The sequence below is a fragment of the Littorina saxatilis genome, linkage group LG8, assembly GCF_037325665.1.
Source record: "Littorina saxatilis isolate snail1 linkage group LG8, US_GU_Lsax_2.0, whole genome shotgun sequence".
Lineage (NCBI taxonomy): Eukaryota > Metazoa > Mollusca > Gastropoda > Littorinimorpha > Littorinidae > Littorina > Littorina saxatilis.
The window spans coordinates 52,219,016-52,238,231 of NC_090252.1; the positions used below are offsets into that span (position 1 = coordinate 52,219,016).

Consider the following 19,216-nt stretch of genomic DNA (forward strand, 5'->3'; position numbering starts at 1 on the left):
TCTATGTTTTTTATTTATTCTTGTTTACTATTGTTTATTATGAACGTTTTAATGTTTTATTTTACTCTAATAATTTTTTTAATTGTGTACAATAAATAAATAACTTTTTTTTTAATCCACGTGCACAAGACAAAAACTTTCATACTGGGGGAGCGATCCAGTATGAAGAGTACTCGGGTCTAGCGCGAGCGTTTTTTGTTAAAACATGCATCTAGAGCAACATACATAATATATATATCTAAATCTTCTTTTTATTAAAGTTCACCTGAAATTCAGGCTGCTTTCCCATGCAAAGTACAAATGCAAGTGTCCATTAACCAGGGTTTAATAGTATGTGAGTGAGTTCTGATGAAAAAGTTATTGTGTTGTAATTACACATTAACATGGTTCCATTTGAAACTTCTCGGTCTTCATCGGGGATTGACGCCCGACAAAAGCTAATTGAAGCCCGACGGAGCGTCAATCCCCGTTGAAGACCGAGAAGTTTCAAATGGAAGCATGTTAATGTTATTGTAATTCAATCTGACGACGACCTCTTTCCTGCTTTCATGCGGTTGTAAACAGACAGAACTGGTTCACACACCACTTTCAGTCCACCTACCTGCAAGGGTCAAGTCCCAAGAAATATGTCTCTGTATTCCTATCTTATCACTCTGCTCCTGTTTTGTTTTCTTTCACACACATTTTCCCTTCTTTTTTAACGGGTTTCTGGACAGCAAACTCTAAAACAAATTCTTTTCATCACAAAAGCGATCTTTGGAATTGACTGACGTAGTCCCGAAGAATTCATGCATCAACTTACGTCACGTATTCGACGTCATCACTTCGCATACCTTATGGTCTCGGTATTTCGTTGGCCTTCATATTTCCTACTTGTAAAATGACCCTCAAAGCTAACCGAGACTAGTTGAGGCTGTATCAATGCGCCTCGCCAGCAGGTTGTTAATGGATTTTTAGCAAGTGGTTATCGACAATTAATGACCGGTAATTTTTAATGAGTTGGGGCATTCTGACCAATCACAGGATCTGTTTCATTAAAACGCAAACTTGATTGAATAACAATATTGGTTATTACTGAGTGTTGATGTTACAATGATTACATTATAAAAACAACAACAACTGAACAATGTGAAGAGCAAACTTCTTTTTTGGGCATGCAAGTGAGCTAATTATTGTGTGTGTGTGTGAAACTATATGTGACTGAATGTTACAAATTTAAATGACAACAGTTGTTCAGTTTAAAATTTCTTGGTAGCCTTAAAAAACAACAACAAATAAATACATTTAAAAATGAAACAAATATAGGCACCTCAAAAAGAGTTGTATTTACACCTTCGTGGCTGGTGATGCAATCTTGCTTCCCTGCAAGTTTTCATTCTACAATGTACCCCAGGGTAGCTTCCTCTCTCTCCTCTTCTGCCCCTCCCACACAGTAGGCCTACAACACGTACAGTGGCCACTCTGACACCAGTCTCTGAAATCAAGAACAGTTAAAACTGCGATGAGCTGTTGTTCTTTCACTCGTGAATGCAATGCATGAACACTTACACATTATCACACTTATTCGCGAGTGCGTTGACATTTCAGTACACAAACAATCATGAGCAAAAAGACGAGAGTGAAAAAATAGCACAGACTCGAAAGCAGACGATAAGTTCAGCACAGAGAGCGGGCGTGTTTACCTTTGATCGCTGAGACAAACAGAGTCGAAATTTTCGTCGTCACTGTTCTCACCAAAGCTGGAAGTGGCCTCCTCATCTTCCGTGCTTGATTCTAACAGAGAAGCGAGTTGTTCGAACATGTACGGTTCAATTTCGTCTGCAGTTACACTTGTTGGTGCATCACTCGCCATCTTGACACTGTATGACGTCACGGATAATTTATTCATAAGCCAAGAGTTCCGCCAGTCTCGCAAAGAAAACGAGACACAATGGCGGGTCGTTTTGAGGAAGAAATGCGTCGCTTCAGGCACAAAAATCGTCGGATTACGGCCTTAGAAGATTCCGAAATAAACCAAACAGTGTTGAAGACGGTAAGAAAGCGGTTTTCTAACTAACTGCACACATCGGGAAGTGTTCGGTAGCGCAGGAATACGATTCGAAGCGTTTTTGACGCTAAAACAGCATGGTCCGGCCCTTTAACTTCTACGAATAGAAATGCTTCCGCTAACATAAATATTCAACGGATAGATACATTTGTATGAAGCATTGTTTTGTGCTTCAAATATTTAGAAATGATTCCTTACATGCTACATTCAGCTGCATGCTTTTCGAGTCCTGGCCCACTGCACATGTGTACCTCCCCATGTCGTCACACGTGACGTCTGACAAGGTCATCTCGGCGTCGAAAGTATAAGTTCCCAATCTCCGATAATGTAGTTTATTAGAAGGGAAAGTAACGTTCCCAAAGACATCACTCTCTTTTTTTATGGTAACGAGGCCTTTTACTCGCCCAGACACTTTGCAGGCCAGGTTTAGTGTTCTGTGGCCATCACCATCGACCGTGATCGTATCGCTGTGGCCGTCGAGCGTCAGGTTTCTCACTTCTGCTGTATCTGAAAGTGAAAGAAAATGACTTTTGTGATGATTAAGGTCACACTAGAGAATACAAGGTACTTCCCTGCTTTGTGGCGTCATTTTCTTCATTTATTCTAGGAGTTACCTCCCTTACTTTCTTATCTCACAACACAATAAATATACTCAGATATTTGCCCTGAACATCGGAAACAAAAGTTATCAATTTACAGTGGTACCTGCTCATAGGAAAGTCGAGTTGAAATTTGTTTTGCTTTCTTATATCCGAGGTGTTTCGTATTCGGAGACTCCGGATATAATAGATATTAGGCAATTTCTTTCTCATATCTGAGGAAAATCAAACGTCATCATATTTTTTGAAAAGCATTGCATAATAGGCCCGCAGGCATTCGCGTGAATGTGAATGTGTGATTGTGAAGGTTTATGTTTGTAATGTTGTTAGGATTTAGCATGTGCGTGCGAATTATTACGTGTATTTGTGTGTGTTATTGTTATGACTTGTAGTAGGGTGTGGGACTTAATCAGCACATGCATGGTGCCCGCCATTATTAGTCTCGGTTTTCCAATTAATTTTGTGGGGGGAACTCAAACGTACGGTTAGAAAACACGTAGGAAAAAAACTCTTTGAGACAAGCACTTAGGAAAGTGTCGTCACAGTTGGGTCAAATGTATATTTACGTGATGTTTTCTATAATACAAAGGGACGTAATCGCTTCTCGGTTTTTTTCCAAGCTGAAAGGAGGAATCTGTCTGTGGAAAGGGTGAAACATGTTTTCCACCCGGTTTAGCATGTGAGAATTATATGCGAGGACGTTTCACTGACGAAATACTTTTGCATAGTGAGTAGCTGAAGCAGGGTTACAGCGTACATGGGTTTAGTAGGCTGATAAGTCTTTCAAAGCACGCCATGTTTTAGTTTAGTTCCATGTGGTTATTCCACGTGTTTTCAAACCGTAAGTTCTGGATCCCCCACAAATCGTTTGACCTTCACCTTGCTTCTATCAATTTTGCTGGATCACGGGGTCCTGCATACGTGAATCGAGAGATAGAGAAAAAACCAACTTCTTTTGGATTAAAAACCGAGCAGGAGGCTAAGTTGCTCGTGTAAAACAAAGAATCACTCACGCACAGACACGTGCACACAAACCCGAACACACACGCATTGGGAAGGCAAGTACTTTGGTATATATCTTCGTGTATGCATACGTCGCCAGCTAAATACTAGCTCCTTCAGGCCTGGGACCACGTGAAATCGGCTATACCTAGAATGGCCCTCGTAAAAGCAGGGACAGATCTAGTCTTTAGGGGCTCTCAAACCGTGTTTCCCCGCCTGTTTCTTTACATCAGAACAAGTTGAACTAAACTTGGCCAAATTAAAGCATTAACCCCCGTGTCATTTCATTAAAACTTTATGCCAGTTAAGGCCGTTCACTTAACCTTCAGGATCACCGTTTGGATTAAATATTTCTTTTACAGGATCACGTGACCGCCGCTCAAGTAAGAGTACCCTCAAAATCGACCTGACAAAAACGGAAGGGCCGAATGAAAAATCGACAACAAATCACAATAGGCCAAACGTTGCAACGTTTACATACGAGAAGAAACTAAAGTTAAACAAATGATCTACCCTGAACAGATCGTTTTGTTTTGCTACCTTGCGTATTTTGCGTGCTATGCTATTCCTACTGATGCAGGTGTCGATCGCAAGAGCGGTCAAAAACGGGACTTTTTGCGTCCATTTTTATGGGTATCATGCCAAAAAGCACTACATTTTAGCAATTACTTGGTGGATTTCTTTCAAACTTTTAGAATATGTTACCAATATACAAGAGATACTTCGTGCGAAAGTTTTCATACGGTAGGGGAATGAATGACCTTTCTGGCAACATACTTGGTTTTAAAATAACTGGCCACATCACAAAGATCTACAGCAAAATGTATCTGTGTACTTTTTTTTATGACGGGTAATGTAAAAACTGTTTTTTTATTTACACCTTTGGAACAAATGGGGTGGAGGGGATTGGTGTGCGTTTACAAGGTTCTGTACCCTATACATAGTTTTTGCCTTAAAGGCACATTCATTTACATACTGACCCATTCATTTACATACTCACCGCTTTTGAACATCCTAGGTGCCCTACGTAAAGAGCGAGCATTTTTCAACGAATCAATTTTGCGGATTGTCTGAAAACAAAATCGGACGGTGCGTTTTGGCGCTGGACCTAACTTTTAAAATCTAAATAATGAATTGACAGCTTGTTACACAAACATTCTTAAATCATAAAATAATTTTTTTTTCATCAACACAAGATCAGTACAATTCGAAGTTTTGAAAGTTTGAAAAAAGAAAAGCCCGGAAGCAGGGTCACGCAAGGTCGTGGTTCTCGTAGCAGACGACGGTAATGCCTATCGCCAGTTCCTCTGAATAGTCAAAAGCCATCGCTGGAGTTCGTGTGAATCACAGCCGTTTGGTGCGTTTATATTCAGAGGTACATAATAACGTGCTATTGCAGATAAGCTTACAGCGAGTCGCATTGAAAATCACAAACTGACGACTACATTGTGAAAACAAGAAGGGCAAAGCCCATACGACTCACATGCTTGACCTTGACCTTTACATGACCTTGACCTTCAGCTAAACCTAGCAATGACATCATACACTAAGAACTGCTTTACACATTTTCCTACCAAAATACATGTGACCTTGACCCAAGGTCAAGGTCATCCAAGGTCATGCAACACAAAGCTGTTAATTCAAGACATAGGAAGTACAATGGTGCTTATTGGCTCTTTCTACCATGAGATATGGTCACTTTTAGTGGTTCACTACCTTATTTTGGTCACATTTCATAAGGGTCAAAGTGACCTTGACCTTGATCATATGTGACCAAATGTGTCTCATGATGAAAGCATAACATGTGCCCCACATAATTTTTAAGTTTGAAACAGTTATCTTCCATAGTTCAGGGTCAAGGTCACTTCAAAATATGTATACAATCCAACTTTGAAGAGCTCCTGTGACCTTGACCTTGAAGCAAGGTAAACCAAACTGGTATCAAAAGATGGGGCTTACTTTGCCCTATATATCATATATAGGTGAGGTATTCAATCTCAAAAACTTCAGAGAAAATGTGAAAAATGTGAAAAATAGCTGTTTTTTAGACAACATTTATGGCCCCTGCGACCTTGACCTTGAAGCAAGGTCAAAATGCTATGTATGTTTTTTGGGGCCTTGTCATCATACACCATCTTGCCAAATTTGGTACTGATAGACTGAATAGTGTCCAAGAAATATCCAACGTTAAAGTTTTCCGGCCGGCCGGCCGGCCGTCCACTTTTGCTTCGCATGTGAGTCAAAAAGGAAACTGGATCACACGGGTTCACGATGGCTGAGGGGTAAGATAAACCACGCAAAAATAAATTCTTTGAAAATTGCTCGCTCTTTACGGAGGGCACCTAAGAAGTTTTCAAGCGGTGAGTGTTTCAATGAAAGGGTGTTTGTACTGTGTGTAAAAGCCTGACGGTATCTGTGATGGCTTACGGGAAGCTTACTGTGCCTTTAAGTAGGGGGAGGGCGTCTGTTCGATAAGAGACAGACCTAGTGTACATTACATACCGCAATTCCGCTCATCAGAGCCATCGGCACACTCATTGCTTCCATCACACCGTGAATGTAGACTAATGCAGAACTTTTCATCACAGCATTTCCACCGAGAATCACCACATGGCCATTCTCCTGAAATGAAAAAGGATTGATAATGATAGCGCAGATATATGTGACCCTCCACCACACGATGACTCGCATGTCACCTTTGCATGATTTTCATATTTGTACATTTTCCTAAAGAGATTTTTATGCTCTATCCAGTGGTGAAAACCGTTTTAAAAAAGAGCGAAAACTGTTTGAGTTATAAGCCTGTGACTAAGGTGACCCTCACACTGTTTACCAGACACTCCCCGGACTTATATCAAGCCTAGCGCAGAACCGCGCGAGGTGACATGCGACTCATTTCGTGGTGGAGGGTCACATATGTCAGTGGCTAATTCTACTTTATAATGTCTCAGAAACATTATTCCATCAAAACGATGACTAAAAGTAAAACTGAACGATATTTCACATTTTGTTTTGCATCAGATGTTTGCTTTTTAGTCATAATTAACATGGGATACCAATTTCGTTTAAATCTACCGCGCAGTCAGGCTGCTCTGGCGTGTGAAAGAGAGTGGCGCAAGTTTAGAAAGGGCAAGACATTCTGTTGTGTTAGACTAAGTCAAGTTTTGACTAAACGTTTTAACATTCGAGACGAGGGTGGTGGTAGTGGGCTTTTGTTAGTGTGTGTGTGTGTGTGTGTGTGTGTGTGTGTGTGTGTTTGTACTGTGTGTGTGTGTGTGTGTTACTGTGTGTGTGTGTGTGTGTGTGTGTGTGTGCGTGTGTGTGTGTGTGTGTGTGAGTGTGTGTGTGTGTGTGTGTGTGTGTGTGATCGGATTGATATTTTTTTTCCTTTTATATTCTTTCAAAAATGTCTTTGATGGCGTCATATCCAGTTGAGTCGGCACTGTCACGTCTTCATTTTTCAATCAAATTGATAGATATTTCGTCAATTATGGACTTTTCGACCAAGCCGTTTTATGGGATTGCATTTCAGATTAAAATTTAATTGATGAGTTTGGTCATTAGAAATTTCAAAATTCTAATTGAAAGTGAAAGCTTAGTAATCGATTCATAAATGATTTCATAATATTCTTTATCATTTCTGGAATCCCCCAAAAATAATATAAACTGAGCAAAAACGTTATTGCACCCATTTTCGTACCCCAACTAAAAGAATCATTGCCGTGTCATTTCATTCAAACTGTATACGCCATTACAGGCCCTTCACTTGGCTACTGGGCACACTTTTCAGATGGAAGATATCTGTTTTAGGTATCAGGTGACCGCCGCCGAAGTAAGGGTACCCCCAAAGTCGACCTGACAAAAACACGTATCAACAAAAAAATCGACAAAAAATCAGAATAGGCTTTACTCGGCAACGTTTACAAACGAGGAGAATGCCAATTCATTTATCTATCCAGAACAGGTTGTTTTGTTTTGCTATCTAGCGTATCTCTTGTGTTATGTCAGTTCTACTGATGATGAGCGCTTGAGCAGTAGAGAACGAGAGGTTTTTGCGTCCATTTTGAGGGGTACCAGGACAAAAAGCACTATATTTCAGCAATGCTAAAATGGATTTTACGTCCGGTAAAATTTCACATCGTTACAGATGATTAGCAATCTTCTGGAAAATGTTTTAAAACGTGTCATAAGTTTAATAAAGTCATGACTTTGCATGCGTACGGACGAATAAATGTTACAAATACTGCCAAAGTTTCATATAAATACAATCATTAGTTTACATTTCCTAGCCCTGTAAACACCATCAAATATATTTGGAGGGTTGGAGTGCGACAGCCATGTCCAGTCATCCGTGACCGCCGAGTGTATTGAGAAAAAAGATAGACCACAGTCAACCGCTGTCAAAAGCAAACGGCCTGAACGTTCCATTTTTACATTTAGTCAATTTTTGACTAAATGTTTTAACATTGAGGGGGAATCGAGACAAGGGTCGTGGTGTATGTGTGTGTGTGTGTCTGTCTGTCTGTGCGTGTGTGTGTGTGTAGAGCGATTCAGACTAAACTACTGGACCGATCTTTATGAAATTTGACATGAGAGTTCCTGGGAATGATATCCCCGGATATTTTTTTCTTTTTTTTCCATAAATGTCTTTTATGACGTCATATCCGGCTTTTTGTAAAAGTACTGTCACACCCTCATTTTTCAATCAAATTGATTGAAATTTTGGCCAAGCAATCTTCGACGAAGGCTGGACTTCGGTATTGCATTTCAGCTCGGTGGCTTAAAAATTAATTAAAAATCTGAAAATTGTAAAAAAAAATTTTTTTTTTAAAACGATATAAATTTACGTTCATCTTATTCACTCGTACTAAAAACATGAGAGAACGTGGGAATCTAAGCTCATGATCAAAATTAAATTTTCGAAATCAATTTAAAAACACTTTCATCTTATTTCTTGTCGGTTCTTGATTCAAAAAACATAGAGATATGATATGTTTGGATTAAAAACACGCTCAGAAAGTTAAAACGAAGAGAGGTACAGAAAAGCGTGCTATCGTTCTCAGCGCAACTACAACCCCGCTCTTCTTGTCAATTTCACTGCCTTTGCCACAAGCGGTGGACTGAGGGTGCTACGAGTATACGGTCTTGCTGAAAAATTGCAGTGCGTTCAGTTTCATTCTGTGAGTTCGACAGCTTGACTAAATGTTATATTTTTGGCCTTACGCGACTTGTTTCTCTTGTGTTTACATGACTAGCAAATGTCCATCAGTCGTCATACACGAATGAAACTTTGGCAGTTCGTGTGTCACGATCTAGTGACATAGACCAAGAAAGTGTCACTCAGTGGGGTGCCTTCTCTTGGTCAATTGCGACTGAAAGCGCCTGTGCGTGAGTCGGGGCTATACGGCAGAGTTCTGCTGACAGCGCAGAGCACGGATTTTGTGGCGCACGGATTTTTCGGGGGTAATTCTGCTTTGCGAGGCAGAATTGTGGATAGCTGAACTTGATATGTGACAAGGTCAGTCACGTGTTATTGTCAAGGTGGTCTGTCTGAGACACGGTAACTTGGCACTTGACACTCAGCGGCAGAAGAAGAAGGATCGATACAGCGGTTTCTAGAGTATGAGGGTCTTCACCGAATAGAATATTCAGGCACTCTAGAGGAACTTCAACGAGATATCACCTTCTCACCGCCACATGTTCGCTGAGGACGAGTCGTCAATTTTCCTTCGCCGTGCGATGGTCTTCGCATAAGTATTCGGCAAGGGGTTTTTTGGATGTTGTTGTCACTGTTGACGAACAGAGGCCATTCCAGGGAGGAAGCGGGTTTTGCTTCCATGAGAGTGCTACATTCATAGGCTGTTTGAGGTAATAAATCATTATTTAACGCTGTTGACGAGTCTGTGTTGAATGAAATACTCTCTGTTGTTCTTTCCAGGTTAGCGCATAATTTGCTCTCTGTGACGCTAAAATACTAACCTGTATATGGTTTTTGCAGGTAGGGAGAGAAGGACGAAAAATGGCTGTTTTGTTCTTGTGGAAAGTCCGTTTGTGCAGGCCCACGTGCTCGATGAGATATGTAAAGATGACATGTTTAAAGGTGGAGGGTGAGGGGTAGCTGACATGTTTAGTGCACCGATGCTTTCTGTTTGCAGCCTTTTCCTAACTTCTGTTCGGCTGCCTTCTGCGGGACCACGCTAACCAGCACACCGGCTAACCAGCGAACCGGCTAACCAGCTAACCAGCGAACCGGCTAACCAGCTAACCAGCGACTGGGTGCGGCGCCTGATGCCTCCACAGTTCCCTGCTTCGTCACCACGCTAACCAGCACTTCATTCGACGGAGCAGTTGTGGAGGCTAAAAAGACTAATTACAGGCCGTCCACCCAGTGGCCAAAGAAAGCTAAGTGCACCATGTCTTTGCACCCCGTTGACCACCGTTGTTATTTTTGCTATCTGTGATTATACTCGAGTAGTGACGACGTGGGGTGTGTGACACCTGCATGAACTAGCACTTTTGGAGCAGAACAGTCGTATTTTCTTATCTTTACACGGGATCAGCGTGTTACTATAATTTTCTATATTCTAACTGGCATTTTGTCAGTGACCATTGGTTTTTTACGTTTTGTGAACGTAAAAGAACATATTTTGAGTGAAGTCTCGAGGGAGGTGGCGAGTTTTTACATAAACAGGCGTCTGAAACTTATACTTTTGTTGTCTCTTTTTAATTGTATGACTGCGAGAGTGGATCGTGGTGTGGTTAGTTAGTTAGTAGTAACTAACCGTTTCATAATCACCTTAAGTGATATATTGAAACGTGACATCGTGTAACAACCATTTGTCTGTGTGCATGCAAAGTCATGAATTTTTAAGATGTAAACTCATAAACCAGCTTAAAGTGTAACTAAACAAGCAAAAAGGAAAACAATCGTTCAGCAACCTTCACACTTTGATATGAAAAAGGGCCTCAAATACTGTCGAACTGCGAACATTTTTATTTTTCTCTCTCACTCTGACACTGTTTGACGGACATGTGAAGTGCGCGCCAGGAACGACAATCTTCTTAGTTTACATGATTAATGCCCTTAATTTTTGGTTCTGGTACTTTCAGTTCCGGCTGTTGTCCTCAATCTACCAAAATAAAAGATCAAACGGAGTTTTCGATTTTTATTTCATGGTTCAGAAAAATATTGCTTATTTTCTGAAGTCAATCGTTTTAGCGAATCTTTCTTTGATTCTTAAAAGTCATTTCAGATTTTTGAAAAATAGTTAAAGGTTAGTAATTACCAATATTGCTACTTCATATGTTACGTGGATTTCCATTGGTCAATTGGGCAAAACTGAGCTCAGTGCAAAAGTGATATCGACGACATTTCCGTCGATATCAGTTTTGATATCGACGACCTCTTTATTGCTTCCCCACTTCAAAAACAAAAACACCTAAATTTAAAAACAAACAAATATATATGAAAATGTAATTATCCCAGAATTTAGTTGAGCAAGTGACTAAAGACTTTTTGAAAGGAAAGACATTTTAAAATACTGAAAAGTACAAGAAAAGAGTGAACAAAAAGAAATAATAATCAGAGGGAGGAATATGGAACAGCCAAAACTGAGACATAGACTTTTGTACTTTCTTTACAGAAAATACAAAATGTCCAGAGAATTAGCAATATATCTAACATTGACTGACTGTGTTATGATATCTTCTGCCACTGGTCTGTTTCGACAGTGATATCAAAATCTCGACCTCCGGTCTCGATTTTGATATCACTGTCTCAACAGACCATAGCAGAAGATATCATCACACAGTCCGTCAATATTGGGTAATATAACTCCGCCTGGATGCACCCGAAAGGTCTTTCAGCCGGTCCCAAGCCCGGATAAAGGAGGAGGGTAGGGCGTGGGGTTAGCAACTCCACCCCGCCAAAAAACCCAACTTGCTACAGAAACCGCAACAAAGAAGCGGCCCTATGCTCCACAGGGAGTCTACAGGAATAAGTCAAGTAAGTCAATTACCAATATATCGTAAACAAATATATCGATAGGTTTTGGTAAGAAGACGCAGGTGCGATGAATGTGGTACCAGTATTTTTGTGGTAAGTAAGGATGCATTTCTTTGCTGTAAGCACATTTACAATGCACATTTAATCTGTTTAGCAACATAAACGAAAGCATGGTACAGTGCCGCTTGTTTGTGGTCTATCTTTTTGCGGCAGATGCGTAACAATTAGGGTCTCAGTTGGAAAAAGCTGCTCGGAACCAGAGCAGATTTGGCTTGGGTTCTTTGAGTGTGAATGATCGACGAGTGGCTTGACATTTTTAACGAATCATTACTGTAGCCTACTTGAAACCATCATCTGTTTCTGAATTTGTCATCAGTAATGATTGAGCAGTCTCATATGAATCGTCCATAAAATGTTAAACCGAAAAAGGGCAGACGATTCTGAATCACACAGGCTGCTGTACAAAATCAGATCTAAAACGATATTTTGAACTGCGACGTCTGCGTAAATGCCCTGTGACGAAATACCTTGTCCTGGTCATGTGTATACACATCAGCTTCTATTGGGAAGATCAGTGTTTTATATTAATCACAAATGCAAGATTAGAAATAGTTCTGAAGATCGCCTTTGATTTCAGTTTCAGCCGCAAAATAGCAGATCTGTCCAAACCGGCATCGTTTCATGGTTGAAACTTGAATAACCCCAAATAGATCTGAGTGGGGGTTAGTTTTATAGTATTTCAATTTTTTACGGCAGTTTATTTAAAGATAGTGTAGTGGAGACAGAGACATACAATGAAATATCTCTGGTGAAGACTACAGTTATGAATTTTTTTGTTGTAATATTAAAATGATTGTTCTTTATTTACACAATTGAATAATTTTTATTTATTTGTTTGCAGATGACGGCATACTGAGTGCTCCAAGAACATACGCCTGCTGGCATTTTGTGTCTTTTCCGAAGACGTCGAGGCATGCAGAAGTCACGACTTCTGTCTTGTGTGTGGCGCACGTTATATGTCAGAGCAGCACCGCCCTGATATGGCCCTTCGTGGTCGGCTGGGCGTTAAGCAAACTAACAAAAAGCAGAAGTCACGGCCCTGGCCACCCGATGTGGAGGAAGTGTCTAAGTTGGGAGAGCCCCGTTGGGACTCGGGCACAGCGACCCCTGTTTGGTTCAATGCTGGTGAGATGGGAGGAACAGAGTCAGGGGATGCCCCATCCTCATTTAGGCCACCTCCAACTCTCCGTTCGTCACATTGTATTCTGGTTGTCCTTGTCTCTCTGAGAGTTGGCGAACCAGTCAATCGCCAGACAGAGTTTGCCGGAATCTTGCTCCAATAGGACTCTGGGTATTCCCAGACGGACTGGGAGCCCCCAGGCAACGCAGCCTGGGGGCCCTGGGAGTTAAATGTCAGACTTCTTCTTGCTTGAGGATCCTTCCCGGCGCCGGGCAAGTCCTCCCGTTGTCCCACCATTCTGGCAACACTCGAGTCGCCAGAACTATCCACCACTTCTACCTGTCCCCGCCTTTCGCTAGGGCCTTCAAGAGTCTCTTTTGAGCCTTGCCCAACCAGCCTTTCGCTGCGTCTCGTTGGTTCAGAACACTTTGGGGTAACCTTATTCTTACTTGGTGATGCCCGCCGTCGGGCTACCAGTGAGCGTCTGTTGTCCAGTAGCGTCTGTTGTCCAGTAGCGTCTGTTGTCCAGTAGCGTCTGTTGTCCAGTAGCGTCTGTTGTCCAGTAGCGTCTGTTGTCCAGTAGCGTCTGTTGTCCAGTAGCGTCTGGACAGTGGTAAGCTTTTTCCCACGAGGGGAAGCAAGTGAGGTAACCCGATGTTCTGTTGTGGTATCCTCCCTCCTTCTCTTAGAAGGGGTGCCCCTGTCTTTTGTCTCACAAACTCAACTCAACTCAACTCAACTCAAATTTTATTGGCTTCAATTTTCATAGAAGAATTTGTCTTGCGCTTGGGAGAAAATAAGAGTATAACATATAAAAACAGCATTCATATCACATTTCATGTATCACACACAGTAATCACTAGTATAAGCCTACAATTATCACATTTGTACCTGTATCATACATGCAAATAAATAGTATCACATTTCCACGTATCACACACAATATATACATTACATAACATACAGCAAGCTTCCATCTCCCGCGCCCCCCCCCCCCCCCCTCCCACACATACATATCCTCGCACGTGCGTCGACTCCATACAAATGACATCATCAGTCCATTAACTAAAATGCACAATGACTAGTAGTGGGTACATGATACTTAATACGTGCTCAACTAGACCTGCTAACTAAAATAATAACAGAAACAAAAACAAGGACTGGGCACAACATTTACACGTGTGTGACCTACTTACATCAAGTGCCTGTGATCTATAAATAACAATGATTGCGTTTAAAGTAAAACATGAATAATGCCGATGTTTGCTAACAATGAATACATAATAACTAAGATAAGAATGTATGTGCAGAGGACAGGGGAGACAACCGCCCCGGCAGCTGTTCCTCCACTCCCCCATCCAGCCAGGCTGGAGGGGAGGGGAGCAGCTTGGTCTCCGGGTCTTTGTCTCGCCCAGCCCTGCTAGCACCTTGGGACGAGGTTGTTTCCTCCCTGAGGGGAGATGGTGCTTGGCTGGAGCGCAGGCTGTGGGCCATGGCGCTTATTGTTGTGTCACCTGTCAGAGGGCGAGCTATTGTTTCTAAGCTACTGAGGTGGAAAAGGAAATGGGACAAGAAGAATAGTCAGGGGGAGAATGGAAAAGGAACAAGGTGCGCAGAGTACCCCTTAGAGAGATAAAGGAGAGCAGGGGTAGCTTTTCCTCTTGGACAAACTGATGTAAAAAGAACACCACAAGAACAAAGACGTCGCAGGTGACACGACAATTAGAAGCCCTGGCGCTGAGATGTGTGTGTTTCTTTGTGTTGTAAGGAGTGACTGGGTGAAAGGCGTGTGTTCAGCGAGGTGTGACCAGTGACTTCAACGACAATGACCTACTAGGGGAGGGGCACTCATGCATACCAAACAAAGACTCTTCAAAACAATTGTCTATGCAACTGACACCTGTCACTTGCAAACTCAAAAGATAAAACTTTGGGCCCTTTACAAACTTTTTAAACTGCCTTGGGCACAGACTTGCTAAGCGGCTCTGAGAAAACTAAAAAGAAAGAAGCATACAGTGACAATCTACACCAGTATCTAACCCCCAAACTAAAGTTAAACCAACCGTTACTATAAACAAACAAATAAAATGGCACTGCTTAAACTGGTTCAAAGAGTTTTATTTATTTTGAATTTTTATTTTGTCTTGTCTACAAATAAAACCAGAAAAGTGTGTAATACTGGACTAATTTATGTAAATAATCCTCCTCTACCTTATACACAAAACGTGCACACAAAAAAACAATGAAACTCAAGCAAAATTTAAACAAGTCGCGTAAGGCGAAATTACTACATTTAGTCAAGCTGTGGAACTCACAGAATGAAACTGAGCGTAGTCCGCCGCTAGTGCAAAAGGCAGTGAAAGTGACGAGCCTGTTTGTCGCGGTAGCGATTGCGCTGTGCTTCATAGCACGCTTTACTGTACCTCTCTTCGTTTTAACTTTCTGCGCGTGTTTTGAATACAAACATATCATATCTATATGTTTTTGGAATCAGGAACCGACAAGGAATAAGATGAAATAGTTTTTAAAACGATTTCGGAAATTTAATTTTGATCATAATTTTTATATTTTTAATTTTCAGAGATTGTTTTTAATCCAAATATAACATATGTATATGTTTTTGGAATCAAAAAATGACGAAGAATAAAATGAAATTGTTTTTGGATCGTTTAATAAAAAAAATAATTTTAATTACAAGTTTCCGATTTTTAATGACCAAACTCACTCATTAGTTTTTAAGCCACCAAGCTGAAATGCAATACCAAACCCCGGCCTTTGTCGAAGATTGCTTTGCCAAAATCTCAATCAATTTAGTTGAAAAATGAGGGTGTGACAGTGCCGCCTCAACTTTTACAAAAAGCCGGATATGACGTCATCAAAGGTATTTATCGAAAAAAATAAAAAAAAATATCCGGGGATATTATACCCAGGAACTCTCATGTCAAATTTCATAAAGATCGGCCAAGTAGTTTAGTTTGAATCGCTCTACACACACACACAGACACACACACACAGACACACAGACACACACACACACACACACACACACACACTCACACATACACCACGACCCTCGTCTCGATTCCCCCCTCTACGTTAAAACATTTAGTCAAAACTTGACTAAATATAAAAAGAGGAACTTTTGACCAAAAGACGTTGCAATAAGACTATCGGCGTGCAATTTTTCTGATTATATTCAAAACATTACCCTTAAATATCTTTCTACTGAATCAAACTTACGGATGTAAAAGAGGAATAACGACCGAATATCAAATGGTGTCTTTTCTTAAAAAAAGATTTAAAAAATAGAAACCAACCCAGTTATCTCTATAAACTGACTTTTCCCTATCTATTCCACCCTAAAAACTGTATCAAAATAACAAACTATGACAACACGGTCTATGTCTGCAACACAAGTTCTTTATCAACAAAATATATCAGCAAATCAACAAATACGGTATATTTGTAAACTCGTAAATTACGGCGGGAATTACGGCGGGTTCTACGGTAGACAGTACAACACACGCTCACTCACACAGGCAATTGGGAAGAGTTGCTAAAATAGAAATAAAGGTAACAAAATCAAAAGCAAACCCCTGTTTGTCCTCGGATCTTGTTGGTTTCCTCGAATCGATGATTGGCCGTACTGCGCTGTTAGCTAGCTTAGCGGACTTTGCACAAGAACGTTCTTGATTTAAATGATATTGAATCTACATGGATTATGTCGCTTATCACATACTGGCCTAACTGAGTGGCCTAACCCCCTAACACACACATGCCCTAAAACTGATGGGCGACACTAGCTAAACTATCACCACAATTAGGGGTCCATGAGTGAGTCAGATAACAAGTCACAGCATCGTCACGGCACAGCAGTAAAACACACAAGAGTTGGACGCTGCCCACCCGTTCACGGGTGACTGAACACTGGAGCCCAAATCATACGTCTGCTCTCGCTGATCGCTCAGGCTAGAGTGGTGGAGAAAAAAGATATCAAGCATGAGCCTTTTAGGCAGTCAGCATATCAGAAATAACGGTTTTATTACCGATTAATTCGACCAACAGAAATTTCAAAGCGACCCCGCGAATTAGACAGAACAGCCGCAATGGGAACTTGAGGGCTTCTACCTGATTATGCCTGTCAGTCAAAGAATTCTCGTGACATGAGTCAGCCAATCAGAGTAACACACCTGACGTGATGAATATTCACAGGTCAAATGCCTTTGACACACAACAATCTCACAAGATAAACCATGTTGAACATGCGTTTCGGTTTCTTGGCTTTTTCTCGTTGAACAGAGAGCGACAGATTTAGAACCCACTCCAGACGGATGGGAAATGACGAAAAGATACATTTCATGTAAAGCGAGTGACGCAATTTCACTTGATTTTTGCGAACTTTGATCATTTAGATTTCAAGTGAGTGGTCGGCATTGCACACTCAGACAATGGGCGGTGCCTTGCTGTTCCGTAACGCACCCACCGACAAAACTCGCTTTTCGGTATTTTTTTAGATAACGAGAGTATTATCTGACAGCATTTGAAGTGTCATTCTTTAGAATAAATCACGCTGATATTGTTGAATTACATTTTTACTTTGTCTTGTTAATTTTTAGCGTGATAAACAAAAAGGGTCCCTGCCTGAACGTTATAACATTTAGAGGGTCACCTAGAATCCGTCCTGATTGGTCAAAAAGCCATATGGGGCACTGAATCGGTAATAAAGTTTAATATCTTTACGACGCTTCTGTAGACTGTGCATCTGTAAACTGTTCATTTTGGAGGCCTAGTGCATGAACACGGATACCCACACAAAACTCAGAACTTGAGTCGACGGGCGACATATCCTACCGTGTGCCAGTGCCGCGTGTGGTTCGCTTTTCAGAAAATTTTTCAGTGTTGCTTGTGTACCCAGCATATTCAGATGTCTGGAATATTCCGATAAAAAAGACTCGTCATATATAACACTACTCGTCATCACTGTTTCGAAAAACAGACGAACGCGCACGAAGAACCTCGCGTAGATCTGGACCGAAATTGGAAAGTGGTGACCGTGACGGGATGTGACGTCACCACTTCAACAAACTCGCGAAGATCGGAACTCACGAACGTTTGACGAAGGCAAATCTGGATGTCTCTAGTATTAAAGAAAGTGTACTAAAAAAGATTTGCGCGAAAGACAGCTGAGTCAGTATTTTTTTTACCTCTTTTCAAACGGATATAACTTTTGAGTCCGTCAAAAAATGTTTCTGAAACTTGGCACACATGCAATGGCACCATTCCTTACAAACTAGGACGTACGTTACGGACGTTTACAAAATTGAACGGAAAACCGTTACAACGTCTATTCTCGGGTTCTGTTTTATCTAAGTACTGAATACGGGTGAGGATAAGGGTCTTTGTCATCTTTCTGTGACATTTGGAGAGTCTGCTATGTGTAGTTTTGAATTTATTACATACCAACTGCAGCTACCCAGCAAAAAACACCATCAAAAACCAGGATTTCGTGCCGTTTTCCTGGAATGTGGTCGCTCTCTTTCACACGCTAGATCAGCTTGACTGCACCGCGGATTGAAACGATAATGTGTATGATATGTTAGGTAAGACACAAATAAAAACTGTCTGGTGTCTTAACATTTCAACATCGTTCAGTTTAAGTCACCGTTTCGACGGTTGAAAGTGAATCTTGTCGTAAAAAAACGCCATTTTTGACGGAAGGCGTGGTCAAGAACCTGTGACGTCAAACCCACTTATTGCTCAAATCCTCACGCCTAACTAAACTAAAGTCTTGTTGTGTTAGTAGTATGAAGTGAAACTACAGCATCCAACACATGGTGTCAGAAAGTAGAGGAATTCTAGGAACACAGTGACAGTGACAGTGACAATGGCTTTCAAACCACCTGCAAATTTCAACTTCAGAGAACCGGCAAACTGGCCGCAGTGGCGTGGCACGTTTCAACGCTTCAGAAGCGCGAGCGAACTCTTTAAAAAAGACGAAGAGGTACAGGTTAGTAGCCTTATTTATAGCATGGGGTCGGATGCAGAAAGGATTTTCGAGCGTTTCGAATTAGCACCCGATGACGCGAAAAATGTTGATGTGGTGCTAGAGAAATATAACCAATACTTTCTACCACAGAAAAATGTCATCCATGAGAGAGCTACGTTCCACAAACGCAATCAGCGGGAAGATGAAAGCATCGAAGAGTATGTGCGCCAGTTATACGAACTCTCGGAAAACTGTGAGTTTGCCGACAAAGAAAATACGATCAGAGACAGACAAGTGTTGGGCATACGTGATCCGGAGGTATCAGAAAAACTGCAACTCGAAAGCACTTTGACATTACCAAAGGCAGTTCAGTTCGCTCGTCAAAATGAACTGATAA

At 41.2% G+C, this 19,216-nt stretch overlaps 1 protein-coding gene across 1 annotated transcript in view; it reads right to left on the reverse strand.

The window, feature by feature from the left end:
* LOC138974726 (uncharacterized) overlaps positions 1-19,216 on the reverse strand; it is a 57,536-nt gene that overhangs the window by 14,108 nt on the left and 24,212 nt on the right. The window contains exons 4-5 of the mRNA XM_070347450.1: positions 6,151-6,270; positions 2,246-2,554 (exon numbers count right to left, since the gene is read on the reverse strand). Of these exons, the coding sequence (XP_070203551.1) occupies positions 2,246-2,554; positions 6,151-6,270 (429 nt within the window). The remainder of the gene's footprint in view (positions 1-2,245; positions 2,555-6,150; positions 6,271-19,216) is intronic.